At 41.2% G+C, this 27,551-nt stretch overlaps 1 protein-coding gene across 6 annotated transcripts in view; it reads right to left on the bottom strand.

Annotated features, from left to right (window-relative positions):
* The window catches only part of atrx (ATRX chromatin remodeler), a 212,591-nt gene that overhangs the window by 162,915 nt on the left and 22,125 nt on the right, over positions 1–27,551 (bottom strand). For 5 of the 6 annotated variants that reach the window (XM_063061026.1, XM_063061022.1, XM_063061025.1 and 2 more), the window contains 4 exons: positions 13,915–13,964; positions 9,695–9,741; positions 7,861–7,991; positions 7,103–7,219 (listed from right to left, as the gene is read on the bottom strand). In XM_063061026.1, coding sequence (XP_062917096.1) covers positions 7,103–7,219; positions 7,861–7,991; positions 9,695–9,741; positions 13,915–13,929 — 310 coding nt within the window. In that variant the 5' untranslated portion in view covers positions 13,930–13,964. The remainder of the gene's footprint in view (positions 1–7,102; positions 7,220–7,860; positions 7,992–9,694; positions 9,742–13,914; positions 13,965–27,551) is intronic. The other variant, XM_063061027.1, reaches the window with a different exon arrangement.

The raw sequence follows: 27,551 nt of genomic DNA, 5'->3' as shown, positions 1-27,551 counted from the left end.
AATACCATACCCCCAATACCGTGCGCTTTAAGTTTGCACACTAATCTCCTGTGTGGGACCTTGTCAAAAGCCTTTTGAAAATCCAAATATACCACATCCACTGGTTCTCCCCTATCCACTATTAGTTACATCCTCAAAAAATTCTATGAGATTCGTCAGACATGATTTTCCTTTCACAAATCTTCGCTGACTTTATCCTATGATTTCACCGCTTTCCAAATGTGCTGTTATCACATCTTTGATAACTGACTCTAGCATTTTTCCCACCATCGATGTTAGGCTAACCGGTCTATGATTCCCCAGTTTCTCTCTCCCTCCTTTTTTAAAAAGCGGGGTTACATTAGCCACCCTCCAATCCTCAGGAACTAGTCCAGAATCTAGAGTTTTGAAAAATTATCACTAATGCATCCACTATTTCTTGGGCTACTTCCTTAAGCACTCTGGGATGCAGACCATCTGGCCCTGGGAATTTATCTGCCTTTAATCCCTTCAATTTACCTAACACCACTTCCCTACTAACATGTATTTCGCTCAGTTCCTCCATGTCACTGGACCCTCTGTCCCCTACTATTTCTGGAAGATTAATTATGTCCTCCTTCGTGAAGGCAGAACCAAAGTAGTTATTCAATTGGTCTGCCAAGTCCTTGTTCCCCATGATCAATTTACCTGTTTCTGACTGTAAAGGACCTACATTTGTCTTAACCGATCTTTTTCTTTTCACATATCTATGAAAGCTTTTACAGTCAGTTTTTAATGTTCCCTGCCAGTTTTCTCTCATAATCTTTTTTCCCTTTACTAATTAAACCCTTTGTCCTCCTCTGCTGGACTCTGAATTTCTCCCAGTCCTCAGGTGAGCCGCTTTTTCTGGCTAATTTGTATGTTTCTTCTTTGGAATTGATACTATACCTAATTTCCCTTGTCAGCCACAGGTGCACTACCTTCCCCGGTTTATTCTTTTGCCAAACTGGGATGAACAATTGTTATACTACCTGCAAGCTCAGTGCAGTTTATTGCAACAGTGGAAAAAATATGAAACTGCAGACACACTTAGTCACTGGAGAAGAATGGTACTGGTAAGAGAAGTTTCAGTGATGCTAAGTGAGAAGTATGAGTGAGCTGAACGAGTCAGTGGCTACAACTGGAGATGAAGTTTATGGCTCCACAATCTCTAAGGCCTTGCACAAGAAGGGTATTTATGGAAAAGTAACAAGGAAGCAGCCCTGGCTAAAATAAGCACATCCTTGTCCATCACTTAGAAGATACTGTAAACACGTGGAAGAAGGTCTTGTGGTCCGATGAGACTAAAGTGGAACATTTTGGCCTCAATACTAAGCTGTACATGTGATGTAAATCCAATATTGTGTGTATCAGCCAAGTAACACCATCCCTACTGTAAAGTATGGTAAATCTGGTCAAGATTGATGGGAAGATGAAAGCTGCTCAGTACAGAGAGATCCTGAATAAAAAACTACTAGCCACTGCCAGAAAGCTTATACTGGGGCGGGAAGAGTATAAAAGGAGATTTTTTTTGGCGATTTGATCGAGGAACGACTGCGCAAGCGTGTGGACATCAGCGAGTTAGACGGGCACAAAGAGTTTAAAGAGTAATAGAGTAGAGGGAGCCGAAGTACAAGGGCTTTGGCTCAACGGGGCTTCGGCGATAATGGGTCGAGGCAAGGTAACTTACTTGCGAAGAATAGGAAGTATGTCTGTGAGACCAGTGTACTGTACTGGGTGTCAGATGTGGGATGTCCGGGAGACACCCAGCCTCCCGGATGGCCACATCTGCACCAGATGCGTCGAGCTACAGCTCGATGACCTTCGTCTGGTCAGGGAAAGTGAGGAAGTGATAAAGAACTATAAGCAAGTAGTCACACCAGGACCTCAGGAGACAGATAAGTGGGTAACAGTCAGGAGAAGGAAGGGCAAGAGTCAGATACTAGAGAGTACCCCTGTGGCTGTCCCCCTTAACAAGTACTACTGTTTGAGTACTGTTGGGGGGGGGGGGGGAAGCTACCTGGGGAAAGCAACAGTGGCCGTGCCTCTGGCTCAGAAGGGTAGGGATAGGAAGAAGGTGGCAGTAGTGATAGATGACTCTGTAGTTAGGGGGTCAGACAGACGATCTGTGGATGCAGGAAAGAAACGTGGATGGTAGTTTGCCTCCCAAATGCCAGGGTCTGGGATGTTTCTGATTGCATCCACAACATCCCGAAGTGGGAAGGTGAACAGCCAGAGGTCGCGGTACATATTGGTACTAACGACATAGGTAGGAAAAGGGAGCAGGTCCTGAAAACAGACTACAGGGAGTTAGGAAGGAAGTTGAAAAGCAGGACCTCAAAGGCAGTAATCTTGGGATTACCGCCTGTGCCACGCGACAGTAAGTGTAGGAATAGAGTGAGGTGGAGGATAAATGTGTGGCTGAGGGATTGGAGCAGAGGGCAGGGATTCAGATTTCTGGATCATTGGGACCTCTTTTGGGGCAGACGTGACCTGTACAAGAAGGATGGGTTGCACTTGAATCCAAGGGGGACCAATATCCTGGCAGGGAAGTTTGCTAAGGATATTGGGGAGAGTTTAAATTAGAATTGATGAGGGGTGGGAACTCAACTGAAGAGACGGAGGAATGGGTGGTTGGCTCACAAATAGAGAAAGCTTGTAGACAGTGTGAGAGGGAGGATAGGCAGGTGATAGAGAAGGAATATACTCAGACTGATGGTTTGAGATGTATCTATTTTAAGGCAAGGTGTATCATGAACAAAGCTGATGAGCTCAGAGTCCCCTATCACTGCTGCCATTCTCTTCCTTTCCCTACCCTTCAAAGGCACAGGGCCGGCCTCTGTGCCAAAGGTGCGGCCACTGTTGCTTCCCCCAGGGAGGCTGCCCCACCCCCACCCCCCCCACAGTACTCAAACAGGAGTACTTATCGTTAAGGGAGAAAGCCACAGGGGTACTCCCTAGTATCTGACTCTTGCCCTTTCCTCTCCTGACTGTTACCCATTTATCTGTCTCCCGAGGCCCCAGTGTGACTATTTGCCTATAGCTCCTATCTATCACCTTCTCACTCTCCCGGACCAGACGAAGGTCATTGAGCTGCATTGCCAGTCCCTAACGCGGTCCCTAAGGAGCTGCAGCTTGACGCACCTGGTGCAGCTGTCGCCGTCCGGGAGATTGGGAGTCTCTTGGACTTCCCACATCTGACACCCAGTACAGTACACCAGCCTCACAAACATACTTCCTGCTTCTATTCTTCACAAGTAACTGAACTCGCCTCAACCCATTATCGCCTAAGCGCCGTTGAGCCAAAGCCCTCCTACTCTGTCTCCCTCTGCTCTGTTGCCTGCTCTATAAAGCTGTCTTCTTTTTAAACTCTTCTCGCTGTTCTATCTCACTGACGTCCATGCGTCTGTGCAGTCGTGCCTCGATGGTGTACAAAGACTGTTGAAAATCTAGTCAAGAAAAGAAAAGTTTACTAAAGGTTAAAAAAAAACTAGGTAATTAGAGATCTAGAAAATTATAAGGCTAGCAGGAAGGAGCTTAAGAATGAAATTAGGAGAGCCAGAAGGGGCCACAAGAAGGCCATGGCGAGCAGGATTAAGGAAAGCACCAAGGCATTCTACAAGTATGTGAAGAGCAAGAGGATAAGACATGAGTGAATAGGACCAACCAAGTGTGACCGTGGAAAAGTGTGTATGGAACCAGAGGAGATAGCGGAGACACTAGATGAATACTACAATGTTCACTACGGGAAAGGACCTTGGCGAATGTAGGGATGACTTACAGCGGACTGTAAAAGCTCGAGCATATAGACATTGTGAAAGAGGATGTGCTGCAGCTTTTTGAAAGCATCAAGTTGGATAACTCACCAGAACCAGATGAGATGTACCCTAGGCTACTGGGAGAGGCGAGGGAGGAGATTGCTGAGCTTCTGGCAATGACCTTTGCATCATCAATGCAGACAGGAGAGGTTCCAGAGGATTGGAGGGTTGCAGATGTTGTTCCCTTATTCAAGAAAGAGAGTAGAGAAAGCCCAGGAAATTATAGACCAGTGCGTCTTACTTCAGTGGTTGGTAAGTTGCTGGAGAAGATCCTAAGAGGCAGGATTTATGAACATTTGGACAGGCATAATATGATTAGGAATAGTCAGCATGGCTTTGTCAAAGGCAGGGCAACCTTACGAGACTGATTGAATTTTTTGAGGATATGACTAAACACATTGATGAAGGTATAGCAGTAGATATAGTGTATATAGATTCCAGCAAGGCATTTGATAAGGTACCCCACGCAAGACCTATTGAGAAAGTAAAGAGGCATGGGATCCAAGGGGACATTGCTTTGTGGATCCAGAATTGGATTGCCCACAGAAGGCAAAGAGTGGCTATAGATGGGACATATTCTGCAGGAGGTCATTGACCAGTGGTGTGTCTCAGGGATCTGTTCTGGGATCCCTTCTCTTCGTGATTTTTATAAATGACCCGGATGAGGAAGTGGAGGGATGGGTTAGTAAATTAGCTGATGACACAAAGGTTGGGGGTGTTGTGGATAGTGTGGAGGGCTGTCAGAAGTTACAGCCGGACATCGATAAAAGGTAAAACTGGGTGAGAAGTGGCAGATGGAGTTGAACCCAGGTAAGTGTGAGGTGATTTATTTTGGTAGGTCAAATATGACGGCAGAATATAATATTAATGGTAAGACTCTTGGCAGTGTGGAAGATCAGAGAGATCTTGGGGTCCGTATCCATAGGACACTCAAATCTGCTGCGCAGGTTGACTCTGTGGTTAAGAAGGCATACCGGTGCATTGGCCTTCATCAACCGAGGGATTGAGTTCAAGAGCGGAGAGGTAATGTCACAGCTGTATAGTACCCTGGTCAGACCCCACTTCGAGTACTATGTTCAGTTCTCGTCACGTCACTACAGGAAGGATATGAAAACTATAGAAAGGGTGCACAGGAGGTTTACAAGGATGTTGCCTGGATTGGGGAGCATGCCTTACAAGAATAGGTTGAATGAACTTGGCCTTTTCTTCTTGGAGCAACGGAGGATGACAAATGACCTGATAAAGGTGTATAAGATGATGAGAGGCATTGATTGTGTGGATAGTCAGAGGCTTTCTCCACAGGGGTGAAATGGCTAACATGAGAGGGCACAGTTTTAAGGTTCTTGAAGTAGGCACAGAGGGGATGTCAGGGGTAAGTGTTGTTGTTTTTTTTTTACTCAGACAATGGTGAGTGCTTGGAATGGGCTATCAGCAACTGTGGTGAAGACGGATACAATAGGGTCTTTTAAGAGGCTCCTGGATAGGTACATGGAATTTAGATGAATAGAGGGCTATGGGTAAACCAAGGTAATTTCTAAAGTAAGTACATGTTTGGCACAGCATTGTGGGCCGAAGGGTCTGTAATGTGCCATAGGTTTTCTATGTTTCTAAGTTCATTCTTCATCAGGACAATGACCCAATGCACACTACCAAAGCAACCATGCAGTGACTTCAGATGAAGAAAACTGATGTCCTTGACTGGCCCAGAGTCCTGACCTCAACCCGAATGAACATCTCTAGCAAAACTTTAAGACTGTTGTCCACTGCTGTGCCCCAACTAACCAGACATTGCTTGAGCAACTTAGCAAGGAAGAATGAGTAAATCTTACTCCATCGTATTGTGCAAAGCTAATAGGGATTTATCCAAAAAGACTACTGGCTTTAATAGCTGCAAGAGGTGGCTCAACTATGTACCGAGCAAAGAGAGATGAATACTTTTGAACTGCTGCTATTTCAGTTTTTGAATTTTAGTTTTTCATGCTTTACAATTTTCCATTTTTTGGGCTCTACCGTAAAGAAAAGGAGCACGTGATTCACAAATTAAATTGTCAGTTAAATGCATCAAAATCTCTGGTTGTAATGTTCATTTATGTGCACAAAGTGGTGGGGCTGAATACTTTTTCAAGCCACTGTATGTTTGTTTTATTTCAGATTCCCTACATTTGCTTCTCAATTCAAAATACTTATAATTTTAGAATTCCTTCTGATTTGTTAACAATGTATGCTGTCACAAGAAGATTCCTAAGCTAAGTCGTTTTGATGTCTAGGAAAATCAGCAATACTATTAAAAAGAAGAGGCGGAAACAATAAAACAACAGTCATGTTCTCACTCCATTAGCATCACACTTTGCAGCTGGACTAATAGCCAAACAGTGAACAATTATGGAGTAGACCATTATATTTAGACATTAACTGAAGGCCTACCTAAATGCAGTCAAGTTTGAGATCAGTCATTCTGGACAATTTAGTATTTAAAAGTTAAAAAACACGGAACAGCAGCTGTCTATATACACAGATAACTGAACATAGTAATCAGATTTAAAAATAGTTGTATGCTAGCCCTTACGTACAAGGGCTTGAATGCAATATTCGTGAAGTTTTACTGTGACTGTCTGGCTACTTCTCCAATTACATCCAAAGCTGTGCACACAATCTGAGTAGTGCTACAGTCTGGAAGTGAGCACAGAATCACATTTTTATTAATGCCATTCCATGATTTGATTACGAGGATAAAATTACAAGGTTTCATTTGTTGGAACATTCAGAGGCAAATGCGGAATTTTTAAAAGGAATTTGAAAGATTGACAGATTTCTGCTGATGAAAAGTTGATGAAAAGTGGACAAGATGACACAACAAAATCAAAACCAGGACAATCAAGAGAGAAATTAAGGAAAGCCTTAACAGCACTTACTTGCACACGGGATACCTGTTAACGTAACAATCTCAAACCAAGGGTTCAGGATTTTGCTAGGTCTTAAGGAAGTGAACACAGAATTTAATCCTTCTCAGTCTTAGCTGGTGACTCATTCCTAACCAATCGTAATCTCAATAAAAAGAACAGAGCTGAGGGATTGAATTCTTGTCCAAAAACAACAATTGCTGGTTTTAATATTATTACTTAACTTTTAAACCTTATTTTCACTTTTAGAAACTGAAACCAAATCCATTCTTTCCCTGCGACCAGTCCGGACAAAACTCAAAATAATTTCAATAACTTGATCAAGCATTTAGAGAAAACTACAACGTCATTAGAATTTTTAATAGTTAAGCAAAATATTTTGTCCACCTCCACGTTTCTTAGATGTTTCCATTTTGTTCTTAGGATTTCTGTTTCTAAATTCAGGTCCTCGGAAGTTATCTTTATCTTCATTCCATACTGGTTCAGGCTGTACAACGACTGTGCCTTAAAAGGTGATTGAAAAATTTTAATGTAAAATATTAAACATTATTAAAAATAGACAATTAATATTACCTATTTTTCTTTAAGAGAAAAGCTGTAAGTTAACAGGAGGCTGAAGAAACTGGTGGCTTACTCCTAGCCAGATATCAGTGTTGCACTGAACCAGCTACACACAGCAGGACAAGAGGAACCCACACTGGACTATCCTTTTGATGTTCCCCACGTCCTGTGGAGAATAGTCTGGGCAAAGTCTCCACTGAGGCACCGTTAAAATCAGGACCTAAGCACAGAGGGAATTTGCAAGGCACTACTCCACACTACATTCTTCACATTCAACACACTTTAAACAAAAGATGCCATACATATGAATATCTGGGTAAGGTCTGTGTACATATTAGATACCATCTCTGACAAAGTATTTAACATTTCTCCTCAGTGCTCTAATGTAAAAAAATGGTGTGGCGTTCTAGAATTTTCAATGCTAGATATTCAAATTAGATTTATCGAACAGTTTACATGTTATACTCTAGAAATCATGTTTATTTACCAAGTCATACCATAGTCATTTTCAATTACCAAAAGTGCAGATTTGTGCTTATAGCATTTCCCAAACATTTTGAACTGTACAAGACTGTGAGACCTACCTTTAGGCAAACAATTCACATCTAAATCATCTGTGTCCTCAATATTTGAAGTTAGTTTTTCACAATCAGATGTATTGTCATTTGATGTTTCATCATCTGACACAATGTGCTTTGTTACAACAGAGGGTTTCCTTCAAAAAGAAATTAAATACCATTTTCAAGGTTTGAAATAAGTTTCACCGTGAGAAGCACAATAGCACCATGGATCACTGGAATATTCATGGTGTGCCATTTTCACACCGCTACTTTCATTAGCGTAGGAGATGCCAACTTCAGTTATTTCCAACAAACTTAAAACTACCAAAAGTTTCAAATGGTTTCCTTCAGTGAAGCTGGCAAGCTGACAGTACTCGACTTTTTTTAAAAATAAAAATTTTACTCAGAGCATTATACAGCTCCTCAGAGTTGGTGTAAACTATCAAGCACCTATTTACACTAACCCCACTTTATTCTCCCTACATTCCCATCAAATCCCCCGGATTAAAACACTCATCTATACACCAAGGAAAAATTGTAGTGGCCAATTAACCTAGTAACCCTCATCTCTGATGCGTGGCAGGAAACCGGAGCATCTAGAGAAAACCACAAAGAGAAAGTGTGAACTCCACGCTACAAAAAGTAGTGGATACGGCCCAGTCCATCGGTAAAGCCACCACCACCACCACCACCACTGAGCATATCTACACGGAGCGCTGTTGCGGGAAAGCAGCGTCCATCATCAGGATCAGGAACAGTCATTAACCCTCAACCATCAATTACTTGAACCAGTGGGGATAACTTCACTCTCCCCATCACTGTACTGTCCCCACAACTTTTGGACTCACTTTCAAGGGCTTTTCATCTCATGTACTTGATATGCGCTCACTTTTTCTTATTTTTATTAAAGTAGAGGTCTCCATCAGGCAGAGTTGACCATGGACATTGCGTCCTAGCTGTTGCGTATGTAGCAAGCTCCCCCTCTCCATGCATCTGGTGAACCCAAAGCAACTGACAAAGTTTGGTACTAGCAACGTTGCAGGAGTTGCCAGTCAGTAGTCTGCATTGAACTCAATGTAGGACTGACTGCCTTCGGTTTTCCCCTCGGTGTTTACTCCCAAAGCCTCCCCCCGACTGGATATAGCCACAAGGCAGTGGAGGTTTAAGATCAGCTTTCCTTCTCCTAGATGAGCTGCCAACCACGGCTGACGAGCCTCATCTGCCTGAAGTGACTGGTTTTAAGGCACAGCCTTTGCCCCTGCTCTGTCAGTAGAAATTGTTCTGCCTTATTTTTATTATTATCATTTCTTTTCTTTTGTATTTGCAGTTTGTTGTCTTTTATACATTGGTTGTTTGTCTGTCCGATTGGGTGTGGTCTTTCATTGATTCTATAATGGTGCTTGGATTTACTGAGTATGCCCGCAAGAAAACAAATCTCAGGGTTGTATATGGTGACATATGTACTTCGATAATAAGTTTACTTTGAACTTTGGGCAGCACAGGAGGTAGGAAAAGAACGTGGATTGTCAAAGTTTTGAGGCAGCAACACTAGTGTTTTGCCTTTTGTTAAAATAACTAATCAACACAACACATCGTCACAGAATCCAGAACCTATCAGTAGTAATATTTACATTTACCTCTTGATCCTATCCTTTACAAATTATCAGAAGAAAGTATGTTATATAACTAAAAATAAAGCCATTTGCCCCTTCAGAAGTAAAATATCCCCTGCAACCAACTCTTAGGGAATATGTAGCAATAGTCCAGTCAATAAATATCAATCTACAATGATGTAATTGAATGGAAAAATTGTTTCCAGTTCCTCTATGATATTATGTCATACATTTAAAATACTAACCTTCTAGAACGGGATGATCCCAAAGACTTTGATTTTTGACTGGAGACCTTTAAACGTAAAGGAACAGGTAAACTTAGGCTTACAAATGCTTCATCACAAAGTAACTAAAATGAATTGATATGTAGTTATTAAGTTTAAGTAACTGGATAATTAACTTTGAGAATAATATTGAAGAAACATGTTGTACAAAAACACGAAGCCAAGTTCAATGCTGAATTCCAGGCAAACTATCAAGGATGAGAAGTCACAAATGATTCCATTTAGTTTAGTCATCTTCAGGAGCTTAAATACATGCTCAGTGAGAACACAGTTTGGTGCATCAAAAGCTGGTAAAATCAAGAGCAGAATAAAGCTATTTAATTCAGATACTAAATCTAAGAATTTTGCCCACATACATACAAGTGGTTACTTGACAATGGGCCATGGGAACCTTGGGATTGTGAGAGGAAGTTCTTTTTTCGTAGTTAGAGAATGGCGCTCAAAGGACTGTATCAATTCAAGACTTGAAACCAACGGATACATGCTTGCAGTATTTAGCTGCCACAGAAATGTTAACAAACTTCTTGTTAGACAAAATTAACTATATTCATAAGACCATAAGATATAGGAGCAGAAGCAGCCCATTTGGCTCATTGGGTCTGCTCCGCCATTCAATGACTTGACCTCCACAACCTCTCATGGCAACAAATTCCAGAGATTTACCACCCTCTCATTAAAGTAATTTCTCTGCATCTCAGTTCTAAAAGGACGTCCTTCAATCCTGATGATGTGCCCTCTTGTCCGAGAAACCCCTACAATGGGAAATAACTTCGCCAGATCTAATCTATTCAGGCCTTTTAACATTTGGAATGTTTCTATGAGATCTCCCCCCACGTTCCTGAACTCCAGGGAATACAGCCCAAGAGCTGCCAGACGTTCCTCATACAGTAACCCTTTCATTCCTGGAATCAATCTCGTGAATCTTCTCTGAACCTTCGCTAATGTCAGTAAATCCTTTCTAAAATAAGGAGCCCGAAACTGCACACAATACTCCAAGTGTGATCTCACAAGTGCCTTATAGAGCCTACTCAAAGGATTTTCTTCAGCTATTGGGAAAAAAATCCTCCTGGTCATCCTATTATGACATCCCATTTCTTTTTTTGCAATAATGGTGTTTCCAGTTTTTCTTTCAAAAAAGGTTTACCTTGAAACTGTTATTATTTCCTCAACCTTGCATAATATTACAATGTGGTACAAGATGAGTCAATAACTTCTCAATCAGTATCATTGACTAGATACACGTGGAAACGCTACCTCTGAATACCAGCTCAAAAGTATTCCCAATTTTATTCCTTTTCTTCACACCCACCACAACAAACAGTAAAGCCAGTCATAACAAATCAGTTATGACTCCTATCACAGTTACTGCTTGGAAAGGTCACGGATGCATCTTTTTCAATCTTCCACTCCTGATATAAATAGATCTCATTTACAAAATAATGACAGCAAGTTCTAACTTGAAATTTGAATGTATTATTACAAAGTACAGAAATAAATTACGTGCTTTCTTGGGGTAACCTCCCATTAGCATTTACAGCAGATTTACAACTACTACCAATAAAACTACTAGCAGTTACAATAGTTCAAAATTATATGATATGCATTGTCTATATTTAACATTTGACCTAATTTTATTCTTCCAAACAGTGCCACCTTCTTGAAAGACAAAGGAGGAAAAAAATGTTTTTTCACTGGTTGAAAACTTTCACATTTTATTTCTATCCTTACTACAAATCCTCACTGGATTAAAATACAGGAAGATAGTTTATTCCAATTGTACAATCTAAGAATGAGCATTTTCCTTACTCGGTGCTCTTACTGAGTTCTCTCCTGTCACTGAACATGTGTAAAGTGGGAGGCCTTCAAATTGAAATTGAGATTAGAGAGTTTGTATGCTCCTGTCAGATTAAAAGGCAAAGCTAACAGGTTTATGGAACCTTAGTTTTCGAAGGATATTGCAGCCCTGGTTAAGGAGGAGGTGCATAGCACATATAGCCAGCTAGGAACAAACGAGGTACTTGAGTATAAGAAATACCAGAAAACACTTAAGAGGGAAATCAAAAGGTCTAAAAGTAGGTACAAGGTTGTTCTAGGAGACAACGTGAAGGAGAATCCTAAGGGCTCCTACAGATAAGTTAAGAGCAAAAGGATAGCAAGGGACAAATTTGGTCCCCTGAAGATCAGTGTGGTCATCTATGCATGGAGCCGAAAGAGATGGGGGAAGATCTTAAATCGATTTTTTGCATCTGTATTTACTCAGGAGACAGACAGTATGTAGAAGCGAAGCAGAACAGCAGTGAGGTCATGGACCATATATGGATTACAGAGAAGGTACTTGCCATCAGAAGCAAATTAGAGTCTGACAAGAGATGTCCTCTATGACCTTGCTGGAGGCTAGTACAGAAATTGCAGAGGCCCCAGCAGATGTATTTACAGCATCCTTAGCCATGGGTGAAGTGCCAGAGGATTGGAAGAAAGCTAATGTTATTCTTTTGTTTAAGAATCACCCTAAGAATAAACTAGGAAATTATAGGCTGGTGAGCCTGTCATCAGTAGTGGAAAGTTATTAGAAAGTATTCTAAGAGACAGAATATACAAGTATTTGGAACTGATTAGGGATAACCAACTTGGCTTTATGCATGGTAGACTGTGTCTAACCAATCTTATAGCTTTTTGAGGCAGTTAACCAGCAAGGTAGCTGAAGGAAAGGCAATGGATATTGTCTAGATGGACTTTTGCAAGGCCTTTGACAAGGTTGGGTAGGACTTGCACAGTGAATGGTAGGGTAGAGCACAGAGGAGTGCAGTAGATAGAGGGGCCTGGGAATACAGATCTGTAATTACTTGGAAGTGTTGTCATAGGTAGGTTGTGTCGTAGAGATATTTTTTAGTACACTGGCCTCCATAAATCAAGTTCTGAGTACAGTAATTGGGATGTTATGTTGAAGTTGTATAAGATGTTGGTGAGGCCTAACATGAAGTAGTATGTGCAGTTCTAGTCACCTACCTACAGGAGAGATAGCAGTAAGATTGAAAAATGTACAAAGAAAACTCACAAAGATTTTGCTGTGTCTTGAGAACTTGAGTTGAAGGGAAAGATTGAATAGGTTAAGACTTTATTTCCAAGAATACAGAATTATGAGGGGTAGAGATAGGGTTTTTTCCACTGAGGCTACGTGAGACTAGAACTAGAGATCATGGGTTAAGGCTGAAATATGAAATGTTTAAGGGGAATATGAGTGAGGTCTTTACTCAAAGAGTGGTAAGTGTGTGGAATGAGCTTTGAGCAGAAGTAGTAAATGCAGGTTCAATTTCAACATCTAACAGAATTTTGGATAAGTACTGGATGAGTAGAATAATAGTACAGCAGAGTAGACAGGCGAAAGAGCCTGTTTCCGTGTTGCAGTTCTCTATGACTCTTCCATCCAATCCAAAACAATTATTTTTTATAAAAGAATACAGTCAACATTTCAGGCCAAGATCCTTCGTGAGTCCTGATGAAAGGTCTTGGCCCAAAATGTCGAATGTACTTTTTTCCATTGATGCTGCCTTGCCTGCTGAGTTCCTTCAGCATTTTGAGTGTGCTGCTTGGATTTCAAGCATCTGCAGATTTTCTTGTTTATTTTTTGGAAATACTGCTGTCAACAAGATATGAAAACCAAAAGCAGAAATATTTTAATAATGCAGATGAGATAAATACAACAACCATTACAATGCAGTTGTTGGACCTTGTGGTCTATCTGGACAAACTTGTTAATGAATGAATGAATCAGAAGGTAAGAAAGAATAAAAATCATTCACAAAAATCTAAAACAAAATGTAATGAATTTTCAGGATTAGGAAAAAAAAATGTCCATACAGAATAATGAAGAACACTATGTACAACACAGAAGTCTCACAAATGAATTAAGAGCATGACGTGAGGCAATTTTAAAAATAGCCTACAGGAGGACTTGAGTACTGAACACATGGAATGAGTTTGCAATTAATTCACATTCCTTTTCAACTCAGGACAATGGAGTTAGAATTTACAAATAGATCACCAAAAGAATCACACAAATTAAATAATTAGTGTCAAAAGCAGAAGATGTTAGGCAAAGAAAATATTGCAATTAAAATCAGGTAGTCAAGAAGCCACTAAATTTTCCATGCATTCTTTTATAGAGTAAAAATAGAACAAACCTCCTTATGCTCCATACGTGAAATAGAAAAAAGAGCCGGGTTCCCTTCACCTGAAAAAACAAGAATCACCCACGTTCAGACAGTTTTAAAACCTGTTTTACTGAAATCAAACAATCTCCCAAAAAACATATTTACTAAGTATGCTTAAAACAGAAAAGTTTTTCCAAAATCACATGTTTAAGAATATTAGAATATAAACTAATTGGCAGCAAAGACAAACTTTGCTACCAATTCCTAACCAGCTCTTATTTTCACTTAGCCGATATCTCACTCTACCCTTGCCTTCCTTGACCTTTCTATACCTGTTTCACCACTATGTTCTTCTTGGAGCTCCTGCCTCCCTCCCCGATAGGATTTTAATTGTGTGACTCCGTCTAGAGGATTGTAGAATTTAGATCTGACCTCTTGTGGATTTAGTTATATGCTCCAGTCAGCAAAAGCTGGGAATTAAGAAATCCAGGCAGAAAAGGCTGGAAATTAAGAAATCCAGGCAGAAAAGGCTGAGAGGTCAAAACTACAGTTACTAACCAAAATCCATTGAGCCCATAAATTCCCACAACTTTCCAATATTCCCCGTAAGAATTACATTTTCCTGTTTCATTGCATCCATTCTGATAATAACATTTTCCATACCAATATTTCCAAAATGACTTCCCTCTTCCTTAACAGCTTCTACACTTTTCCTCTGGCTGCATTAACTACAATTAACTAGACTTTGTCACATTCCCTCATTTCAACCACACATCTTATATCACTGTAACCCTTTATCTTTTTTCCTTTCACAATCACTCCCAACTGTTCTCACCACTCTTTCTCCATCTTTGCTATTTAAAACCTAACTGATTTCTAACTTTTCCTTGTTTTGCTGAGGTTTTGACTTCTCAGCCTTTTCTGCCTGGATTTCTTAATTTCCAGCTTTTGCTGTTCAGCAAACAAAGGCAGTACCAAACTGAAGTATATCACTAAATCCACAAGTGGTCAGATCTAAATTCAAGAATCCTCTACACGCAGTCACACAATTAAAATCCTGTCGGGGAGGGAGGCAAGAGCTCCAAGAAGGACACTATTCAAAATGACTACAAGAACAACACACACAAAAGGCTGGAGGAACTCAGCAGGTCAGGCAGCATCCATGCAAATGAAGAAACAGTCAATGTTTCGGGCCGAGACCCTTCTCCAGAACTGGAAAGGAAGAGTGAAGATGCCAGAATAAAAATACAGGGGGGTGGGGGAGAAGGAAAGCTAGAAGGAGATGCGTAAAGCCAAGTGGATGAGAAAGGTAAATGGCTGGAGATGAAGGAATCTGACAGGAGAGGAGAGTGGACCATAGGAGAAAGGGAAGGAGGAGGGAACCGAATGGGAAGTAATAGCAGTTAAGAAGTAGTAAGTGTCCAGGGAGGAATAGAAGAAGAGGGGAGGGGGAGAATTATTTTACCAGAAGGAGGAAGCGAAATTCCTTCCATCAGTTTGGAGGCTACCCAGGTGGAAAACAGGTGTTCCTCCTCCACCCTGAAGGTGGCCTCGCTTTGGCACAAGAAGAGGCCATGAACTGATATGTCGGAATGGGAATCAGAACTAAAATGCCAGGCCACTGAGAAGTTCCAATTTTGCCAGATGGAGCAGAGGTGCACAACAAAGCTGTCCCCCAGTTTATGATGGGTCTCACCAATGTAGAGGAGGCTACATCAGAAGCACTGAACACAACAGACGACCCCAGATTCACAGGTGAAGTGCTGCCTCACGTGGAAGGACTGTTTGGGGCTCTGAATGGCGAATGGGCAGGTGTAGCACTTTTGGCCAACTGCAGGGATAAGTGCGGGAGGGAAATTAGTGGGGGGGATGAATGGACAAGGTAATCACAGAAGGAGCAATCACTGTGGAAAGCGGTGGGGGGGGTAAGGGAAAGATGTATCTAGTAGTAGGATCCCTTTGGAGATGGTGGAAGTGGTGAAGAGTGATTTGTTAGATGCAGAGGATCATGGGTGGTAGGTGAGAACAAGAGGAACTCTATCACTGTTAAGGCAGCGGGAAGATGGGATGAGCACGGATATCCGGGAAATGGAAATGATGTGGGTGAGGACAGCATCAATAGGGGCGGGAAGTGAAATCCCATTCTTTGAAGGAGGAGGACATCGCTATGTCCTGGAAAGGAAAGCCTCATCCTGGGAGTAGATACAGTAGAGACGAAGGAACTGAAAAAAGGGTATAATAGCATTTTTTTTTAAAAACAGGAGACAGGGTGGGAAGAGGTATAGTCAAAATAGCAATGGGAATCTGTAGGTTTATAAAATTGTTGGTCAACTATTTGTCTCCAGAGATGGCAGCAGAGAGAGCGAGAAAGAAGGAGGTGTCAGAAATGCACCAAGTGAATTTGAGGGCATGGTGGAAGTTAGAGACGAAGTCGATGAAATTGACGAGCTCAGCATGGGTGCATGAAGCAGCACCAGTGTAGTGGAGGAAGAGTTGGGGATCATTACCGGGGTCCATGGCTACCTCTCAAGACCAGAGAAAGTGGAGGGTGAGGACCAGTTCTGCCACATGGAGGAGGGTGGTGGACAGAAACGGCTTGGTTCCCCTCCATAATGATGCAGAGCCATCATGTGAACTCCAAAGACTCAGCCAAAACACTTGCGATAAATCTTCCACCAAAAATGAGAAGTTTAAGCAGAATTGTCAAAAGACAGCTCTAGCAACCCAGATTTCAATCCTGACCTTAGGGTGCCGTCTGTGTAGCATTTGCATGCTCTTCACATGACAGCATGGCTCACTCCACCAGCCCAAAAACGTGCAAGCTGGTAGGCTGATGACCACTGTAAGTTGCCCTTTTTCTCATCTTTCCTCTTGAGTGCAACTGTTTGAATCATGTTTGAACTAAGAGGCTTAGAAGAGATCGGGTTACCCATAGCCTTCTATTTTTCTAAGCTCCATGTCCATTCCAAGAGTCTCTTAAAAGACCCTATCGTATCTGCCTCCACCACCATCGCTGGCAACCCATTCCACACACTCACCACTCTCTGCGTAAAAAACTTAACCTTGGTGTTTTTTCTAAAGTGACCAATTCAAATTCAGAGTCAACGGTGCATATACAATATTGTGATACGGAGAAGGAAGTTCAAACAAATTTTCTAGACCTTGTCACCAAAATTCAAGCATCACTTATAAAAGAAATACTGACTAAATTACAATGAGCTGGAACTCTGTAATTAGTAGCGTTCCACAGGCATCTGTGCTAGGATCTCTGCTATTTTCAGTGAATATAAATGACATGGATGAAAATGTAGATGGGTGGGTTAGTAAGGTTGCAGATGATACCAAGATTGGTGGAGTTGTGGATAGTGTAGAGGATTGGCAAAGAATACAGCACAATATTGATCAGTTGCAGATATGGTCAGAGAAATGACAGATGGAGTTTATCCCAAATAAATGTGAGGTGTTACACCATGGTAGGGCAAATACAAGGAGACGGTACACTGTTATGGGCAAGTGCCGCTGATCGGAGATGTTGGGATCCAAGTTTACAGCTCCTTGAGAATGGATACACAGGTTGATATGGTGATTTAGAAGGCTTTTGGAATGCTTGCTTTTATTAGTCAAGGCAGAGAGTTCAAAAGTCAGGATGTTAGGTTGCAACTTTATAAAACACTGGTTAGGCCACATCTGGAGTAATGCATACAGTTCTGGTTGCCCCACTATAGGAATTACGTTGAGGCTCTGGAGAGGGCGCAGAAAAAGAAATTTTACCAGAATGCTGCCTGGTTTACAGGGTATGTGCTATCATGAGCGGCTGGACAAACCTGGACTGTTTTCTCTGGAACGGCAGACACTGAGGGGAGATCCAATAGAGGCTTATAAGACTATGAGAGGCATAAGTAGAGTAAACAGCGAGTACCTGCTTCCCAGGGTTGAAATGTCTAATACCAGAAGGCATGCAGTGAAGGGTCCCGGGGGGGGGGGGGGGGGTTGATGGTGGTTGCCTGGAATGTGCTGCCTTGTACGGTGGTAGGAGGCACATACATTTGAAGCTTTTTAAGAGGCATTTGCATAGGGACATAGATGTAAAGAAGGTGGAGGGATATGGACATTATGTAGGTAGGAGAGATTAGTGTTTGGTGTTTTGATTTGCTTTTTAGCTGGTTCAGCACAATATTGTGGGCTGAATGGCCTGTTCCTGTGCTGTACTGTTCTATGTTCAAATGTGTGCAACTCTAGGGACATTGTACTTACATTTTTTAAGCTAAGAAAAAACATATTGTCCAGTTTCTCAAAGGTCGTATCAGTAATGGGAAGAACAGTTGCAAGAGGACTGAGATAGTTAGCCGGAATAAAGAATACACTGGTACCTTGCTTAGCACCCATGACACATTCCAATAAACAACAGCACTAACTAATCAGGAATTACAGAGATTATATCAGCATTATACAAAGAAAGATGCATTACCAACAACAGTGTCAGCGACCTGGTATGAGCTCAACCTTCACACTGATGTGTGCTGTGTCAACGTAAGTCTTGCTGTACCCAATCTTTTACATAGAAATAGGTACAAATTCTTGATGGCAGTCCAGGAACAATGAATCAGTTACAGGACAGTGTACAGAGAGACTGCCTGTCAGGACCAGTATTGGGAATGCCAGGCTCTTCAGCACTATGACTGGGGCTCAGGGCTGCACCCTGGGTGGCACAGAGAGCAGCCATTGGTGGGGAATGGCAATACCTCTCGGTGTGTTGACCCAATATCCAGATTCTAGAATTTTCCCTCATTACCTTTTGTTAGATGTGTTTGAAGTGCTATCTCCCACTCCCTTTGCTCAGCCATACTGCTCTCCTCCGCCAGAAGATTATTCAATCACAATAAGCTCAACAGCCAGTGCAGTGACCTGAAGCCAGTTTGTTACACAAGCTTTCTGGAACATTTTTTTCATCTCGCCAATCTTTTACTTTTCATCTGTACATGACCTCATTGAGAACAGTAATTTAAAGTGATTGGTTAAACAACAAAAGATAAAAGGTCAATGAACTGCTAACATGACAGCATGTTAAAAACAGAGTCAACAGGGACATCCAAAATAATGTAGAATATTCAAAAGAGAAACACAATGGCAGGGAGTGAAAAAAAGAGTGTGTAATGAAACTCAGTTGAGCAACACTTACTTAACAATATCTTGCTGGCCTATACCTCACTCATTTTCACCAGCCACGTAGCTCCATAACTCATTGTTGTTCCAAAAAACCAGAGTGCTGAATAGCAGAGGTGAAGCAAAGTTGATAGCCCTCAATACCAAGGCACTATTTGACCAAGCATGGCACCCAGGAGTCCTGACAAAACTGAAGTCCATGGGTATTAAAGGAAATCAACACTTCAATGATTGAAGTTATACTTCACACAAAGTAAGGCACGAATGATTGTTCAAAAATCAATCTACCCTGCCCCAAGACATAAGATTAGATTAAACTTTGTCATTGTGCCAAGTACAGATACAAACCCAATGAAATGCAATTAGCATCTGACCAGAAGTGCAAAAAAACAGTATCATTTACAAAATAACTGCAAATAAAAAGTGCTACAGCATACAAATATAGAAGTACCGGCCTCACAAGTTCCAGTGGTAGTGTCCTAGACTCAACTGTAGGTCATAAAACAGGAAAAGGCCCTTGGCCCACATTGTTGTACCAAACTAATTCCTTCCGATGACATAATGTGCACATCTCCGCCATTTCCTGCACGCTCATAAGTACCTGTCTATGAGTCTCTAGAACGCCTGTACTGCTACAACCACCACACCTGACAACACATTCCGGACACCCACCAATCTGTCCTGCATAAATCCTATGAGCCGATACCCCTCACCTTAAATACATGCCCTCTGGTATTAGACCTTTCTATCCTGGGAAAACAATTTTGGCTCTCGACAGAGACCTCTCAATCTTTCAAATAGATGTCAGCGCTCTCTTTAGCCTCTGCTGCTCCAAAGAAAACAACCCAAGTTTGTCCAACCTCTCCTCATAGTACATACCATATAATCTAGGCAGAATCCTGGCCAACTTCTTATGCACCGTCTTCAAAGCCTCCACATCCTTATTATGGGGTGACCATAGCTGAATGCAATACTCTAGATGCAGTCTGTCTAGAGTTTTACAAAGCTGCAACATAGTTTTCCAACTCTAGAGCTCAGTTCCTTTATTAAAGACAAGCATACCATACGCTTTTTCACGACACTGCGTAGCTAATTTCAAGGACCTATGGACTTGGACGCCAAGATTCCTCTGAACATCAACGCTGCTGAGGGTCTCACCATTAACAGAGTACTGTCTCTTTACATTTGATTTCCTAAGGTTCAAACTTCATATTTCGCTGGGTTAAACTCTGCCTTTTTTTCGACTCATATCTGTGTCTGAACTACCTCCTGTAGTATCATTTGCCAGTCTTTTATGTCATCCACAATACCAATCTTTGTATCATCTGCAAATTTACTAACCTATCCATCTATGCTTTCATCCAAGTCATTTATATATCACAAAAAGCAGAGGTGCCAGAATGGATCCCTGTGAAAGGCCACTAGTCACAGAACCCTAACTAGAACAAGTTCCATCGACTACCACCTTCCATCTTCTATGTGCAAGCTGATTTTGAATCTATTAATTACTTTGGTTCTGTCTTCACTAAGGAGGACATAAATAATCTTCCAGAAATAGTAAGGGACAGAGGGTCCAGTGAGATGGAGGAACTGAGCGAAATACATGTTAGTAGGGAAGTGGTGTTAGGTAAATTGAAGGGATTGAAGGCAGATAAATCCCCAGGGCCAGATGGTCTGCATCCCAGAGTGCTTAAGGAAGTGGCCCAAGAAATAGTGGATGCATTAGTGATAATTTTTCAAAACTCGTTAGATTCTGGACTAGTTCCTGAGGATTGGAGGGTGGCTAATGTAACCCCACTTTTTAAAAAAGGAGGGAGAGAGAAACCGGGGAATTATAGGCCGGTTAGCCTAACGTCGGTGGTGGGGAAACTGCTGGAGTCAGTTATCAAGGATGTGATAACAGCACATTTGGAAAGCGGTGAAATGATCGGACAAAGTCAGCATGGATTTGTGAAAGGAAAATCATGTCTGACGAATCTCATAGAATTTTTTGAGGATGTAACTAGTAGAGTGGATAGGGGAGAACCAGTGGATGTGGTATATTTGGATTTTCAAAAGGCTTTTGACAAGGTCCCACACAGGAGATTAGTGTGCAAACTTAAAGCACATGGTATTGGGGGTAAGGTATTGGTGTGGGTGGAGAATTGGTTAGCAGACAGGAAGCAAAGAGTGGGAATAAACGGGACCTTTTCAGAATGGCAGGCGGTGACTAGTGGGGTACCGCAAGGCTCAGTGCTGGGACCCCAGTTGTTTACAATATATATTAATGACTTGGATGAGGGAATTAAATGCAGCATCTCCAAGTTTGCGGATGACACGAAGCTGGGTGGCAGTGTTAGCAGTGAGGAGGATGCTAAGAGGATGCAGGGTGACTTGGATAGGTTGGGTGAGTGGGCAAACTCATGGCAGATGCAATTTAATGTGGATAAATGTGAAGTTATCCACTTTGGTGGCAAAAATAGGAAAACAGATTATTATCTGAATGGTGGCCGATTAGGAAAAGGGGAGGTGCAACGAGACCTGGGTGTCATTATACACCAGTCATTGAAAGTGGGCATGCAGGTACAGCAGGCGGTGAAAAAGGCGAACGGTATGCTGGCATTTATAGCGAGAGGATTCGAGTACAGGAGCAGGGAGGTACTACTGCAGTTGTACAAGGCCTTGGTGAGACCACACCTGGAGTATTGTGTGCAGTTTTGGTCCCCTAATCTGAGGAAAGACATCCTTGCCATAGAGGGAGTACAAAGAAGGTTCACCAGATTGATTCCTGGGATGGCAGGTCTTTCATATGAAGAAAGACTGGATGAACTGGGCTTGTACTCGTTGGAATTTAGAAGATTGAGGGGGGATCTGATTGAAACGTATAAGATCCTAAAGGGATTGGACAGGCTAGATGCGGGAAGATTGTTCCCGATGTTGGGGAGGTCTAGAACGAGGGGTCACAGTTTGAGGATAGAGGGGAAGCCTTTTAGGACCGAGGTTAGGAAAAACTTCTTCACACAGAGAGTGGTGAATCTGTGGAATTCTCTGCCACAGCAAACTGTTGAGGCCAGTTCATTAGCTATGTTTAAAAGGAAGTTAGATATGGCCCTTGTGGCTACAGGGGTCACGGGGTATGGAGGGAAGGCTGGGTTCTGAGTTGGATGATCAGCCATGATCATAATAAATGGCGGTGCAGGCTCGAAGGGCCGAATGGCCTACTCCTGCACCTATTTTCTATGTTTCTATGTTTCTATCTGGCAGGTTCACCTTGCATTCCATACATCTTCAACCAATTCATCAATGACCTTCCTTCTATACTTAGTTCAACATTTGAAATGTTTGCTGATAATTGCGCAATACTCAATTCCATTCATAACTGCTCTGCAGAGCAGCAAGTCTATACTTGCATGCAGTGAAAACCACCCAACCTTCAAGCATAAGTTGATGAAGTGGTAAGTAACACGAGACGGGCAAGGACAATCTCCAACAAAAGAGTCTAACTACTCATCTTTGGAATTCAACAGCCCCAGTCCCACCAAATTCCTTGCTTCCCCCAAGACTATCAACAGCAATCTGTAAGAACTTAACTGGACTAGCTGGCCACATAACTAAGGAAGGTCAGAGGGCAAGTATCATGAAGAAGTCCTTTCTTGATCTACAAGATAATTCATGAGCATGATGAAACGCTCATAACTTTGCTGAATAAGTATAGATCCAAAAGTTCTCAAGTTCAACAGCACATAAGCGATAGATATGAAATGCATCAATCAACCACTCTAACATACATTTCTTCCATCACGGCAAACAAAGACAACAAAATGTACCATACACAAGATGTAGTGCAGTTATTGGCCCAAACTACTCAGACAGAACCTTTCAGATATGCACCGAGGACAAGGACAACAATATGTGAACACCATCCCAGGCTGCACAACATGCATATCAATTAGAAATAAATCACAGTCCTTGATAAATGTTGGGTCTAAGTCCCAACTCTGCCTTCTCCCCAACACAGACACCTTCTTGAGAAGAGCTGCAGCAGTTCAAGACGGTAAAGCATACTTAGCTTCTTAACATTGATCACATAGAGACAAATCAAACCCCAAAATGTTATGAATATAAACTCTAAGCTCAATGATAGGTAAATTTCTATGTTCAAAGAGAATGTGGATTGATTAGAGAAAGCCAACATGGCTTTGTTAAAGGCCAATTATGTCTAACTTGCATGATAGAATTTTTTGATGAAACAAGACTTTTAAGAAATACAAAACACAAGAAATAAGAAAAGGAGTAGACCATGAGCTTCCTCAGTCTGCATCACCATTAAATACAACCATGGCCTCAACTCTTCATCTGTACCAATTCATCGTAACTCTCAATTCTGGGAACTTTTGAAAACTTCTGTCTACTTTAAATATACCTGATGATCTGGCTTCCAACATGCTTGGCAGGGGGGAAGTGACAAAGAATTCCAAATATTCACAATCCTCTGACAGAAGAAATCTTCATGCTCTTGTTGTAAATGACTGACCCTTTATTTTGCAGCTATCTTCCCCTTGTTTGTGACTTTGAACTCAAAATAAAATTGATAAGGTGCTATGTATACATAACAGTTTTGCAGACCGTGAAAGAGAAAGTAAGACTGCAGCAACATGGATAAAAAATTGCAGAAATAACGGGAAACAGAATCATAGCAGTTACTTTTTGATCTACATGGAAGCAAACAGCGGAAGGTCAGCACTTACATTTAAATATTCTGTGTATTAATACTTCAGACATGGAGGTACAGAGCACAATCTCCAAATATACACATGACAAAATCTGGAAGGATAATGAACTAGAAGGCTAGTATTAGATTTCATAGAAACAGACAGTAGATGTAGTAGATGTAATTTAATGCCAAAAATCAAGAGGTGTTTCATTTTGGTAGGAAGGGCAAGCAAAAGAAATTTGAGAGCACAATTCTAAGACATTCAAGAAAAAAAGTCTGCGGATATAACTGTGGGTGCAGAATAGAATTGTAGGTAGTGCAGCTGTTTCAGCTCCAATAATCTGATTTCCAGTGCTAAAGGTAAGGCTTGTGGATATTTTCCCTTGTAGCCATATGGATTTCCTCTCATGTCCCAAAACTATGCTGGTTCCTAGGTTAATGAGCTACTACAAAAAGTTAGTGGAAGAACCAAGTAAGTGTTAATGGGAATATGCGACACATTAGATGTAGGAGTAGGATTAATGGCATTAACTCAATTGGCTGTTTCTATATGACCAATTTCATATGACAGAGGAATAGTACTATTCAAAATGGCACAGCAGGTTAGGAAAATGGCAGGTTGACTTTATAAATAAAACATTCAGTATTACAGCAAGGAAATTATAACAGAACTATAAAAAATGGTCTTACCATAACTGAAATATTGAATCCAATCCTGGAAACCACACTTAAGGAAAGATGAAGGCTTTGGACAGAGTGCAAAATAGGGTTTGTCAAAATGGTTCTTGTGACAAGATACTTTGGTTATGTGTTTACAATGAAGAAGCTGGTATTTTTCTTCATGCACAGAAAAGAATGCCGTATCTGTTAACTTAAGAGTCAATTCAGAGAACGTTTCTATCAGTAAAAGAGAATGTTAGCAGCTGGATTCCTCTTGCACTAGTACAGGTTTGACAGGTCAAACTGTCTCTTTGGTGTAAAATTTCAAAATGAGTGCAGAAATTTAGAGAGTTCCAGAATCATGGATTATGATCTTAGATCACAGGGGATTCAGGGGTAAATTGCTAACTGGACTCAATAAATTTAGTGGTAGGAAGCATAGGCTGATGATCTTGGACTGGAGGTCTATATCTAGTGGTGTGTCATGGGTCAGTGCTGGGACTTTTGTTTGTAATTTATATAAAAGATTTCGGTGTGAATGTACAAGGCATGGTGAGCAGGTTTGTGGATAATATTAAAATAGCTGGTGTTGTAGACTTGAAAAATTACAGGAGAACTTTGATCAGCTAAGAATGTAGTCTAAGGACTAGCAAATACCTTTCAATCCAGATAAACTTGAGGTATTGCATTTTAAAGCATCAAACCAGGACACGACATATGTAATGAATGGTAGGGTCCTGGGGAAGTGTTATGGAAGAGAGCTGAAAGCATTTCACAGGTAGATAGGGTGATGAAAGATTTATTTTTGGTATGCTGGCCTTTGTCAGGACACTGAATATAAGACTTAGGAAGTTATGTTGCAGTTATATATGTTGAAGTCTCATTTGAAGTATTGTGTACAGTTTTGGTCCCCTGTAGGAAAGATGCTACTAAACTAGGAAGAGAGTGCAGAAAAGATTTATTAGGGTGTTTCCTGGACTTGGGGGCCAGTTACAAGATGAAATTGCGAACACCAAGATTTTATTCCCTGGAACATTGAAGACTGAAGGATGACCTGATTGAGGTATATAAGATCATGAGGGGCAGAAACAGGCAAGAGAATTAAAAGGAGATCAGAGGCAGCGTGTTCATACAAAAGGCGGTGAGTACTTGGAATAAGCTGCCAGAAAGTGGCTGTAAAAGGCAGATTTAAAAGCCACCTCGGTAAAAAAGCTGAAAGGAGAGCTTTACAGGACTATGGGCTAAACATGAACAGATCAGATTAGCAACAGAGCAAGCACAGACAAGTTGGGCTGAAGGTCCAATTTCCATACTGCTTGAGCTCTTAAGTAGCTGTTTGAATAGATAATAGAAAACACATCTCACCGGTTTATAGCAAATGTTAGGACACAAGAATTGATTTGATTTGCTATTGCCTCCTCCTGGGCATTATCATTACAAGACAGTTAACGCCAGTCACTATCAATACCTTTCAGAGATTGTCTACCTGGTGTCAAGTAGTCGCATAATCAGGAATTGTGATATGCGCCAGCTGCTCAAATGACCATCCACTACCTGCTCCCACGGCTTCACGTGACCGTGATCGGGGGGGGGGGGGTGAATGGGCAGGCATTACACTTTGACCAAAGGTGACCTGCAGGCTAGCAGAAGATGAAGCGCCTTATGCTTCTTCTGGTAGAGGAATATCTCCCACCCACCATGCATTATGTACTGAAGTGGTACAGGGTAAAACAGTAACAGAATGCAGTTACAAAGAAAGTGCAGTGCCGGCAGAAAAAAGAGATATGGGGTCATAACAACATAGACAGTGAGGTCATGAGGCCATCTTATCATACTAAGGGACTATTTAATAGCCTTATAAAAGTGAGATGGAAGCTGTTTTTGAGCCTGGTGGTACACACACGTTTTCAGGTTTTTATATCTTCTGACTAATGGGAGGATAGAGAAGAGTGTGTGTCTGGGGTGGGGTTCATGCACCTGAATGCAGAGCAAATTAGATGAAAATGAAAATTGCATGTCCCATTCACCCAAGTCCAAATCATCAAGAAGAAAAATAGTATTTGTACTAACTTGAGAAGGAACCCAACACAACTACTCCAATCTTCACAAAACATATCACCTTCACACTATTTTCTGAAATTATATCAATTTTGCAATATACTGCCATTTTCCTTTAACTTTCCTCCAGCACCATTTCTCCAGCTAGCTTGGATATTTTATCCTATCTCATCAGTACCCACTACATTTAGCACAGGTAGTAACCCAAAGATCAACTTTGGAGACCCTGATTCATAATTTTCTCCTAATATCTTTAGATTAAGATGACTGGACCTCAACACAGACATGGACTACAACTTCTGGCTATTCTTTATTCAACCTTCCAAAGGAAGCAACAGCAGCTCTTTTTTTAAAAAAGTATTTAATATCTCCAGGATGCATGTTAAATTCAAATTGAGTTTTTGTTTTATTTTTAGTTGCATACAAAACTCAGTGAGAAGCATGTGCTATTCTTTACCCAACATCAATGCTTTAGTCCCTTTGGTTCAGTGTAGCAGATGCTTCACGTTAATCTTTCACTCAGTCTTGAAACAAACAGCCAATGTTACACAAGAAAAATCTGATTATTAAAAACAAAAACATCTAATGACTCAATGGAACCTTCCAAATAAAGAAAGTATATTCCTCATCTTCCCTTTCATTACCAATTTGAAATGCACTAGCTGTGGTTTTTCAGCTAGAGGAAACAGTTAAAAAAAGTTCCTGTGTGTAGCAGCAAAACTAACCCAAAATCAAAACATTTGCCGTTTGCCTGCGTCCATAAATACTGTTATAGCTGTGACATGCTCATAGCTACAAAATATTCCAAAAGCATTTGATCCTTTATTAGTAATTTGCAAACATACAATTGTTGAGTGTTCTCGGCAGTGAGTAAAAACGACCTCAGCCGATCCCAAGCTACAAAATAAGCAAGAATATGCAACTTATTCCCTTCGCTTTTTACCACATCCCCACTCATGTAACTAGTTACCATAATAAACCCCACAGCACAGAATAAAAGCAGATAGAGAACAGATTCATGGTTCCTCCATTCTAGCCTCCAAACTATACTATAATAATTACAACTACATGCTACCAAGACACAGGAGACATG

This window comes from Mobula hypostoma, chromosome 10, assembly GCF_963921235.1.
Source record: "Mobula hypostoma chromosome 10, sMobHyp1.1, whole genome shotgun sequence".
NCBI classification, from domain to species: domain Eukaryota; kingdom Metazoa; phylum Chordata; class Chondrichthyes; order Myliobatiformes; family Myliobatidae; genus Mobula; species Mobula hypostoma.
The sequence above is the reverse complement of the archived record's forward strand: the minus strand, read 5'-3'. Positions and strand labels throughout refer to the sequence as shown.